The sequence below is a fragment of the Cyprinodon variegatus genome, unplaced genomic scaffold, assembly GCF_000732505.1.
Source record: "Cyprinodon variegatus isolate N-32 unplaced genomic scaffold, C_variegatus-1.0 Scaffold67, whole genome shotgun sequence".
NCBI classification, from domain to species: Eukaryota; Metazoa; Chordata; class Actinopteri; order Cyprinodontiformes; family Cyprinodontidae; genus Cyprinodon; species Cyprinodon variegatus.
In genome coordinates this window covers 1,831,418-1,842,983 of record NW_015150520.1, presented here as the reverse complement: position 1 = coordinate 1,842,983, position 11,566 = coordinate 1,831,418, and the positions used below count along the sequence as shown (strand labels likewise).

Here is an 11,566-nt window from a genome sequence, read left to right as displayed (position 1 = left end):
TCAAGACCATGACAACCTGTACATTGGTGAAAAATGCAAGGCAAATTCTTATATCTGTTGGAGGAAGCTTACCACTAAGATGTGTTGTCAAGTTTTCAATAGGAATAAGGTAGAGAAGCAGTATGAGTCACACTGGTTCAATGTTAGATTTGCTGGATGGCTGTAGGTCCCAGCATTCTCTGACAATGTTTGATGTAATTCTTTTTATGAAAGTGATAATCTGCTCAACTTTTTTTATTCATTTTTTACTAAAGCATGGCTATTATGAAGAGCTATGGACATGTTTTTGATTTTCTTAAGGTCCTGGTAGCACAGATTAAGTATTATTAGACACAACTGAATCCTCTTGCCTAAATGTAGAGCTTTTCTGCTATTCCTTTATAGAGCAAGCGTGTGTGGGCTTTTTCCAGCTATGCTTAAACACAAACGGAATCGAGGGAAATCAGTAAAATCAGAGGCATTGAATTGCTGGTAAGATTAAATGTAGTCGGTATTTTATATTCAGGGATTGGCTCTGACCTCATATTACCCAGACGGGGAGGAAATGACATGAATAAATGAAATCCACTGAGACTTTGTGAATGTCTTTCAGAGGTTTCTACCACAAATAATGCAATCCAGACAAAGCAATGTCAACAACCCACCCAGACAGACTCTAATTTGTCACAATAAAGTATCAGAGCACTAATGACAAAGAGGTGGAGGATATAAATCCCTCTAATGACTCCTCATTTTTCTATAGACAAATTATCTACATTGGAAAGTCAATTTTCAGGGAATATTTTGAGTTGCTCTCTTTTCCTCTCTCTTATTATCTTGTGCCGGCAATTTTACAATGGCAGCCCAATAGAATGAACTCATTGAAATTAGATTAGCATTCAATATAGTATCTACCAATTTCTGATCAATTATGTTTCTTTCTGTTATTTTATTAATTATAGGTGTTTCTGTGGTGCTCATTGGTGCAAATCCATCTACAAAGAATTTGTCACCAAATGCAAGTTGTCAGCACTTCAATGCAGCTTGAAATGCTTTTTGCATGCGTCATTACCAGAGTGTTTTACAGGGGAACTGGAGCACATTATCCTGAAAGTGCTTTCCTATAATAGCATAGATTAAGTAAGACTGTTTTGCATTCACGTCATTTAAAAATGTTAAGTTCGATTAATCTATTTTCTCGCTGACAGTATTAAACAATCATTTTTAACATGTCTTAGTACAGCTGTTGTAAAGCACTGGAAACATACAGTAAAAAAAAAAAAATCATTATGCCTCTGATGGTTTAATTGGCGACTAACTGAATATTTTTTTTGCCTGAAAATACACAATCGATGCCTAAAGCTTACATTTTAAGCCTCGTGAAATTATCAAATTACATTGGCAACTATGTACGGTAGCTAATCAGATGACTAGGCATTTTTTCTTGACTGAATTTGTTTTAAACACGATTCTGAGACTATCAGTGTCTTCTGTTTTTTTTGTTTTTTTTTTAAATACTGCCTTGCTTTTTGTTTGTGTTTTCTTTGTCTAGACTCCATGGCCCCAATTTATAAAGTGAGATTAGTGAGAACTCAAAATAAGTTTGGGGGTTAATCCCTGCATACTAAGCATTTTCAGTTTCAGAGAGACATATAGCTGTTATACTGGATAAGTAAATCCTGAGAGTTACTCTCTGAATCTACTCTGAGGCTCGTAGCCCTTTGAACTGATCTTCAATCTTTGAATGAGTACGTATAAAGGTACGGGTTCAAGGTAGCAGGCCAATCACAGCCATGAGCCAGAAGGCAGAGCAACGTATTTCTCCTGTGGGGAACAAAAACTCATCTTACAGAAATACAAAAAGGAAAAAAACAGTCTCAATGAACAGTAAAACACGGTGGCGGCATGAGAGAGACGTGAAATATCATGGCAAAGTATTACTGACTGCATAAATGAGCAAGTTATACATCAATGTCATGCAACCCAGCCATGAATCCCAATCATTATACTGCATATTAATGGTGACTCTTCCCCCAGATGTAACTCCTCTGGAGTGAAGAGGACTTGGAGCACATAGAAATAAAACACAAAAATATAATTTCCTCTGTTTAGTTGGACTTCTCAATTCAATATTGTTTGGACTACAATAAGCTGATGCTAGGATTGCATCATATTAAGACAAGCAGTGAAACATTCTGAATGGAATCATCCTGCTTTCTGAGCTGTGACAGAACGCAGCTGGACAAATGGTAAAAATCTACTCTGCTTTTAAATGCAGCCCTAAATGTACAGAAATACCTCAAAATGTTGGGGTTTTTTCATAGTACCTGTAAAACTGTTAAATAGTCTGTGGTGCTACACACAGACAGATACACAAATGTGCACACAATTGATGTCACAGTAAAAAAAAACACATGTGATGCAAGATATTTCAGATTTGTCAACTATCCAATTTAAATAAAATTTAATTTAAAAAAAATGTATGGGTCAAAAAAATAAATTAAATGTTTTGTGTTACTCACACTGGTTTCTTCAATGGGTGGTAGGTCTTGATAGCTGTAGGCAGGAAGGTTTGTCTGAAAGTCAAGCCCATGAGTGGAAGGAACCGGCTAGCTGTCTTGGGTTGTCCATCATGATCATGATTGATTCCATCGATCTTCACCTTATTCTGTTAGGGTTGTATTGTGGCCAGTGCCTGTATGAAGCAGTCTATGGGCGGAAGGCTCTTTATTGATTATTTTTCTTAAAATCATCTCAAGAGGTTCTAGAGGAGTCCCCACAGCCAAACTATAATTTAATGTTTTTCATGTAAAGTTCATGACATGTTTTAGTTGTTCTTGAGTTGAACAATAAGGGACAGGATAAAAAGGATTTTTGCAGACCAGAGTATAATTCATTAGTAAGTAAATGCCTTTGGAGGTTTGAGACAGCTTCATCCATATGTTTTATATGTTTATTTATAAGATTACCCTGTTGCAGAGGGCTGTATGTATATATTTGGATAGTATACTTAAGCTTATTTAAACATAAATGAAGGTTTTGAGAACAAAGAATATTGAATTGAATCTGTAATCATATTTTAAATCAAAAATCCAAATGTTTTAAATGAAATTAGACAAATATTGTGCTGATATAGGCATCAAGCTTAATAAAAACTCATTTGGCTTCTATTCTGACCTAAGTAATTGTAAATATGAAACATATTTCTTAATCAAAGTGTTAAAGACCGAGTGTCCATTTCAATTCCTATTTTCTGAGTATTAGCTAAATATCTATATGAGAGCAGCTTTATCGAGGTCGGCAAGATATAGTGTGAGCAAAACAAATAAATAAAAAAATCCAGACAGCTGAGAAGAAAAAGACAAAGACAGACAAGGCTGCAATGCAGAGACATTATAAGTTGTCTGATTTGGATACATCTATTTATTTATAAGCTTTTGGAAGATTTGTAATGCATTTTGCAATGTTTTTTATTATTTCTTTTCAATCAAATCATATATAAATCAAATCATATATGAATTAATCTTAATTCTAGGTGACTTGAAATGTATATTATAGATCTTGTAAAATGTGAAGATTCAAGTGTGGATGGAAAGAAAGGCATTAAAAAAAGAGTAACTTAAGGCAGCGCAATAACGATCTCCTTAGTTGGTTATCTGAAAAAATGATAAATGTTCTTAGACAGTTAATAACATTTAGTCAAATTTAGAATTGGATGGAGTAGTAATGAAATGTCAGAATAGAGTTACATCACAGCAATAGATCCAACTCATTTCCCTCATCTCTCAAAAAACAGAACAGAACATCTGAAGCAATCAACAACGGTGCAACAAAAGCTGTAACATTCTGATCATTATTTTTTGTCACTAGTCCCACATTAAAAAGGTTTACTAGTTCACTCACTATGAGATATCCTGTTTCTCTTTTCTGTTTTGATATATATTATGTGCCTTGGACTGTAGGCTTAGTTGGAAAGAAGGTTTAAATGCAGATTAATTTAACCTTAGAAATTTTCAGAATAAACAGTTAAATGTTGAACCAAAGCTTGGTACAATATGTGGTGTAATGTGGAAATGTTGCACATGTAGTTTACATTTACATTTATTTGCAACATGTTTTGTGACTCAAATGTTGTAAAATAATACTAAATGGGCAACAGGGTTTTAGGAAATTTCCTGCAGTTGTTATGAAATACAAAAATGTTCACAATTACTTGACAGGTTTGAAGTATCAGGCAAATTATTACATGGTGTAAAATTATTACTGTACAATGAAAAAAAATCAAAACAATTGACAAACATTGAACACAGAAATACTGGTGAAAATAAACATAGGATTTAAACATTCAAAGTCCACGACGGAGTATTTCAGCTAAGTAAGAGATTTATTTATTTATTTATTTATTTATTTGTGAGAATAAAGTTGTAACATTACGAGAATAAAGTTGTAATATTACGAGAATGATGTCATCATACAACAGCCTGTTTCAGAAAGAAATATTTTCTAATTTGTCAAACCAGAGCCAAAGTGTAACTTCACATAATGCTCGACATTCCTCATTTTAGCGAAGACAGTCCTTCTTGTAAGAGTTGTCATAACAAGTAAATTTGAGGGAAAGAGTATTATTAAAGAAAAATGTATGGAAAAATGACAAAAAAGGTAGGATGAAGAAAAAAACAGGAAGATGGTTTTATAAAATTCAGAAGATAGTAGGCAGAAGAAGAAATCGAAGACAAAATAGAAAGGAGGAGAGAGTAATAAGGTTAAGATTTGGGCATACAGGACTTAATTATACACTTTTCAAAATTCAAAAGTATACTACTGGCAAATGTGATTACTGTGGAAAATATGAAACAATAGAACATGAATGTCATAAATATGAACGCGAGAGAAGATGTATGAGGAGAGAGTTTGAATGTATTAAGGAAAAGATACATTTATTGGATATTTTGAGGAAGAATTTGGGGTGTAAACATATACAAATAATGATTCGATTTTTAAAGAAAACAAAATTATTTCATAGAATTTGATTATAGAGAAGGTGAATGTGTGTATTATATAGACCGGTAGAATACAAAGTTAAGTATTTGTATATATGTTTATGTAGTTTTTTTTGTTTGTTTTGTTTTCTTTCTTTTTTTTCCTTAGAAATTATATATATGTTTATTAGAAGATAGTCCATCACGAACCACACTCCATACCGGTAAGTGGCGGTAATGCTACTAAATGTTTGTTGCCAACCGCCAATAAATACAAGAACGTCTGTGAACGTTTGCTTCCCTTTCTAACCTGTTGGTGGCGGTAGTGAGCGCCTGCCAACACTAACCGAAGGAGAAGAAAGACGCTACATCCGGTCTTCACGTAAGGTGGGATTCTGATAAAAAAAAACTGTGTCAACAAGGGGCAAAGGCAGATGGAAAGCCTTAAACTGTGTGGTGTGTCGCTCCAGAGCTGCTTATACACTAACCGCATGTTTCATTCGGGGCAAAAACTCGAGTCTTTACTCGCCGTTTGTTCTTTTTTCACCACATTCATCCGGGCAGAATGTCTTCGTAGGGTGGGCTGGACAGGCTGCAGAAGGTCATTCCCGCTTCAATATCAACCAAACTAACATTAATATTTCCTCGTTTTAATGCTCCCTTTTTAATGCTTTACTTGGTAATAGCAAACCATTCAGCAGCTTTTTGGAGATTGCTGTCAGAGACGCCGAAACTAGCTTTGATTCCTCGCTTCAGTCAGACTGTTAGTAAGGACGATGTTACATTTCTAATTCGAATACAGGTCGTAAATGAGGAAAATAAGGTGTCAACTGTTGTAAAAGTTACTAATGTTCTGAAACAAAGTCGGTGGTTCTCACAAATGTTATACCGGTTGTTACAGTATAAGAAACATATTTTCAGACTCAGACCACGTTACATAAGATCTTATAAAAGTGAAACACCACCTAAACCAGTCCCATGTGGACAGGACCGGATCACACTGAAAACATTTTCTTCTAAATATAGTTTATTAACTTTTAAGCGCAGTAATATTAAGTTGCACCTCAGATTTATGTAAACAAGTAGAGGTTTGAAAAAATAAATTGTTTATAGAATGTGTTATTAATTAAGCTGCTTGTGTTAAAGTTTTACAAGCCTGTAAATTGATTTAGAAATAATGTGAGCTGTGTAGATTAAATTCAGACCAGGTCTGAATCCAAGCATTAAAGTTGATTTAATCTAGGATTGTCTGCTAACATTAGAAGTCATCAAATATGTTCTGAATTTTTATGAATAAATACTAAATGTTTAAAATCTGTTTTACATAATCTACATCCAGCACATATGTAGATTATGCACTGCATAGATTTTAACCAGCATTCACTAGTGTCAATTTTTAATGGGAAATACAGCTTATAAAATCAGTTTTATACCTTTTCTTTCAATTGGGTGTCAGCTTTAGCTTTGCTGTCAAAAAGCATGGCGGCCTTTTATTTTAATTTTGCATTTTAGTAATTCACTTTTTAAACCAATTTTCCATTTACATATACAGTTTGCAGTCTACTCGAAAACAGTAGACGCCTCTTGGCAGTTTATGTATCAACCATTTAATGTATACGATAAATAGCAGGGCCCCAGAGTGGTCTGGATAGTGAACTTAAGTTAGCAGATCTTAATGAGCACTGATGTGCCAGCAGTGCTGTGAGGTGGCTAATCTGGGATTATCGACCTCTTAAACCTTACTGCAGTAGAAGAAAGGCTTTCGAGTAAAGCAATACTAGTGAATGCATGGTGTTACTAATGATAGACTATGATGGTTTGTTTTTTTATTTTCGCTCTAGTGTTTTGTCTTCTTTTCCTGCCCTCCTTCGGTTTTATCCCGTTTCTAAGGTCATTAAGTGGATTTAGGCCTTACTCTATGTGTTAGATCTCATAGTCTGATTGTTGCCCTTAATTTGTTGCTCTTTGTCGTGTTTTTTTCAGGATGGGGAATTTTACCTCCTCCAATTCTGGGGGTCTCACCAGCACAGCCTGTGTTCAGCTTGTTCAGGTAAGAAGATGTTTACAAATCTACCTCCTTCTTTGTTACAGTTAATGTAATGTGCAGTGGATGACAGCAGCCTATAAAAACTGAGAGTTTATAGTATTTTTAAAGACATATACGTTAGAGTTGTTTCTTAAGATGTATACCTGCTCTTATAATAGTTTGTCTGGACATCTTCTGTTATTTTGATCTTGCAGGCCAATTTTTTCTTTCTTTTGAGTTTTCAATTAAAGCCATTATTGGAGTGAATTGAAATCTCTCTCAAATGTTACTAGTCACACAGAAAAATGACTTTTAAATAAAATTGATTTTAAGATTTTGATTAAAGTGTCTAGTTTATGCTAATCTCAAGTTAAGGACCCCAAATATATCCTGGAACTGTTCAGTGAAATTGTTATAACAGCCTATCTTTTCTTAACCTTTTAGGAGATGGTGTCACAGAACTGTGTTGTCATATTTTCGAAGAGCACCTGCCCCTATTGTAAAATGGCCAAAAATGTGTTTAATGAAATTGGTGCCAACTACAAGGTGATTGAACTGGACCAACATAATGATGGCAGGAAACTTCAAGAGGCCTTGGCACAAATGACTGGTGCCAGAACAGTAAGTGTTAGATTTTAAAATCCGACATTTAGGGATCAGTTAGTTTTAGCAGAATTTTTGCAAACAAACAATAAAATAGGGAATAATTCAGCTGCAGTTGATCCAAAATGTAATCTTTCCCCCCAAAGGACTGTGGTTTTAAAAGTAATCTTATGATTTTATCAACATGTTTCTTGTAACTGAAAGAAGTCCTGACTTCAAATTAGTCGAGGCAATTTAACTTGGGGCACATTACTGTAAACACAAAATGATGGTCAGCAATTATAAACTTATTTAAAAAGATATGTGGGTGAAAAAAAAACAAAAACTTTTAGACGTATGCTTAACAGTGTGCTTTAAAATGTAATTATATTGACTGATGAGAACATGTAATAAATAAAGCGGAAGCTCTCAAAGCAAATACTTTTCTAAAAAAGAATACAAGCCACAGGTTTGAATTCATTTAAAAGTGATTTTAATTTTTGGATTTTCTTTACTCAATATGTTGTCAAAATGATCAAAGTTCATTATCATGAGCTTTAGTTAGGGCAGGGTCATTAACCGATTTTATCAATTAACCCAGGGTTTCCACGGGTCATTAAAAATCATTTAAAGTATTTAAATGATTATTTTTTAAATGAAGGCCTTAATTGGCATTAAAATTCATTAAATATGATTATCGTGGTATTCAAACTGCTTTATTTAAAAAAAGAAATTATAAAAACAATTTTGTCAGATATATCAGAAATAACTTGTTTGTTTACTTGTTGATGGAATTAAAATTATTTCAAAGAGCATTACCAAGCATTTAGATAGAGTTACTCATTCCTGTATAAACCCTGAAACCAATTTCACTTCTTTATGAAGATTTCAATTTAGTAAATTCTGGATTTTGTTTTGCCACCGATCTATTTCTTTGGGCTTTCATGTCTCCGAGTCACATCAGTTAATCACAGCTGATAAATGATCTGACTTTGTAATACCACTCCCTGCAAACATGTAGTGTGTCATACTTTCATTGTTTGTTTTTAAACATGACCATTTTACAAGCAGGCTTCACTCCTTAAATTAAATTCCTGTTCAAATTGAGGTAACTTCCCAGAAGGGATGATTGATATCAAAACTAGATTTTGAAAACAATATGTCATTATTTTTTATTATGAAACATTGATTTTGTAGGAACAAAATCTGAGATTAGACTATAAAGCCTTATTGCCCAGGCCTGCATTAGTAACTTTTCCTCGATCACACTTTTTTTTTTTTTTTTTTTCTGTAGCCACCAACAATTAATGATTCTGATCCGATGGTTGCCTTTTCTTCTTGGTAAAATTTGTAAAACTTGTCTTGAAGTGTTGGTTTTCTCACACAGTCCCCTATTTTAAACAGTTAGGTTTTCCATAGACCTTCTTAAGCTTTTTCAAAGCACATTTTGGTATTTATGCGATGATAGATGTCCACGTATCAACCACTTGACTTGCACTGTTTCTGTCTATCAAAAATGAATATATGAGGATTAGGGCAGCATAATTTTATTGGTATTATGCAATAGGAACATTATTGGTTGTTATCTTAATAATAATAATGATGGATGCTAAAAATCGCCTTTATTATGGCTTACACAGTTTTCCATCCATGGATCTTAAACCGTAATATTTGGAGTTCTAAGTAAACATTTGCAACATTAATACTACAAGAACTATTATTTGTAATGTGTAAGAATGATCAGGAACAATCTAATTACAACCAAGGCTTAGACCAAATATGAACTGGAAGCTTTTGAAGCTCCAGTGACACGGTCTAATTTGATGTGAGTTTGAGATATTGCTAAGATATATTTAGTTCTAATATATATTAGCCCTAACTGCTAAACTGGTAATTGTATTTATCGATAAAGCTTAATCCCTCTTTATTTTAATTAATGCAAACATTGATAGTCTTCCTTTTTTTCACATTGTTTATTTTTTTTAAGGTGCCCAGAGTTTTCATCAATGGAAGCTGCATTGGAGGCGGCTCTGACACCAAACAGCTCTACAAGCAGGGCAGGTTGCTGCCCCTCATCGAGCAGTGCTCCCCCTGCTGTTCTGCCGAAGGATCGAGCAGTGGACACTTTGAACCCTCTAAATGACTAGCCGTTTTAGTAGCCTTTTTAAATCCTCTTTTATTTAATTTTATGTTAAAATTTATACATTTTTTGAGCATGTCAGTGCTCTTTGTTCATCAAAACCAAGAAAATGACTGATGTTAATTTGCTTGGCTTTTCTTAAAGACTATCAGTCTATTTTTATTGAAATTCCCTTAAAAAGTAGTAAACACTGGAAGGACTTCAGTTGTTTCTGCTTTTGTTGTAATACAAAATGTAAAGAAAAAGAGAATAGTCATATTGCAATACCTGGAACTGTTAAAAGACCTAAATGTGAATATTTCACATGCACACTTCACTATACTGCTTTTCAGGGAAATAATGAAGAGTAAAATATATTTAAGTAAATACAGTGGTTGGTGTTTTCTGTTTTGTAAAATTGCAGCCAAAGCTGTGTCTAATTGAATGTTTACTAGATGAATGCATGGCAAAGGGTTAATGGCCTTAGATGAGGCTAAACATAAGGAAATATGTTTGTTTATGTACATTATATGTTTATTGTTTAATAAACATGAAAGAAAGAAGTAGAATCTTATGGTGAAGTTTTTTTTTCAGTAATTAAAGAGTCATCTAGGAGACAAAATAGTTTTTCTAAATACAGAAAGGTCAGCCTACTGTAAAAGTATGTGATGGCACTGTACAATAAATGCACTATTTCCATTAATGGCTGCATACATTTGTTGAATAAAGGAAAAGAGACTACTGAGACTTTACGAATATTAATAGAAAAGCTTTCTTTCTTTCACTGTCTCTCATTTTTGTTTTAATTACAACACAGGTTTTCTCTTAAGGGAACATCAGACATTATTTCTGATTGGTTTAACGCAATATTACCCTTGATATTAAATCAGGAATTAGTACTAAAGTTAAGGTTAAATCATAAGCATTTAAATCTTTCTAACAGAAAAAACTACATAACTTATTGATAGGGAATTGCTCTGACTTAGCAAGTCATGCCATATTGATAATGTAAAGCACTCAGATTTAGTTCTACATGTTATTAATCTGGGATTCCGTCTATCAAATCCATTTGGGAAAAGGAGGGTTGTTCAGTAGAACCTCCCTAGCTCATAAAGCGAAGCAAAGTTTGGCTTTAGCCAATCACAGTAATAGATGAAATGGCGTCAGACGGAATGAGAAACCACTACTTATCATTTCACATACAGTTCCTCTATTAAATATTAAGTTTGGATCTAGATCAGGGCTGCAACAATTATTTTGCATTTTGATTAATCTATCAATTATTTTTTTGATTAATCATCAAATTTTAATCATAATTAAACCAGGTGAAACTAAAACTTTTCCACTTCAGGAGTTCTGGGTAGAACATATTTACAGAGACATTGTACATTTTTATCTTAATTGCAAAATGTTTAAATATTTTTTACAACCTTGGAATAATTACTGTTCAAGGTGAGTTCCTCAGTCAGCTGCAGGCATGTGTTAGAGTCTCTATATTACTCCACTTAACGATTAATCGATTACTAAATAAGTTGAGGATTATTTCAATAATCGAATAATCATGATTCATCTGATTGTTTCAGCCCTAATCTGTATACAGAAGATGTAATAGCAGCAGGTATCCGATGAGTTTCTTATCCTGCGCCACCATGTTTATTGTCTGCGATAGGTCCTGCAGTTCTTGGTTACTTCCCAGCTATATGTCCCGGCTTAAACTTTAGTACTGCAACAGGATTGGGTGATCCCAGATTTACTTTTTAGAGGTTTAGCATAATGGCTTTCAATGTGACGCTCTACTTGATATACAGATATATGTAAACATTTATGAGATATTCATATCTGATTGACAGTAATGAAAAGGAAAGAGGCAAAACAAAGGGG

The 11,566-nt window shown here is 33.7% G+C and overlaps 1 protein-coding gene across 3 annotated transcripts; it reads left to right on the top strand.

Moving 5' to 3' along the window:
- Nucleotides 1-5,292: 5,292 nt before the first annotated feature.
- glrx2 (glutaredoxin 2) lies at nt 5,293-10,395 on the top strand. Of its 3 annotated transcripts, none has more exons than XM_015371949.1 (4): nt 5,293-5,345; nt 6,942-7,008; nt 7,429-7,605; nt 9,554-10,389. In XM_015371949.1, exons 2-4 carry the CDS (start codon nt 6,943-6,945, stop codon nt 9,707-9,709), a joined length of 399 nt encoding a protein of 132 aa, XP_015227435.1. In that variant the 5' UTR covers nt 5,293-5,345; nt 6,942; the 3' UTR covers nt 9,710-10,389. The 3 variants fall into 3 exon arrangements, with proteins under 3 accessions (XP_015227435.1, XP_015227433.1, XP_015227434.1); XM_015371947.1 differs by lacking the exon at nt 5,293-5,345 and adding an exon at nt 5,358-5,559 and having other exon boundaries at nt 9,554-10,394; XM_015371948.1 differs by lacking the exon at nt 5,293-5,345 and adding an exon at nt 6,506-6,848 and having other exon boundaries at nt 9,554-10,395.
- Nucleotides 10,396-11,566: the final 1,171 nt, after the last annotated feature.

Excerpts from the sequence above, each read along its gene's own strand:
- glrx2 (XM_015371947.1), top strand. The coding sequence starts at position 5,393 with ATGGAAAGCCTTAAACTGTGTGGTGTGTCGCTCCAGAGCTGCTTATAC. Across the intron at positions 7,009-7,428 it reads CCTGTGTTCAGCTTGTTCAG|GAGATGGTGTCACAGAACTG; the intron begins GTAAGAAGATGT and ends TTAACCTTTTAG. Across the intron at positions 7,606-9,553 it reads AAATGACTGGTGCCAGAACA|GTGCCCAGAGTTTTCATCAA; the intron begins GTAAGTGTTAGA and ends ATTTTTTTTAAG.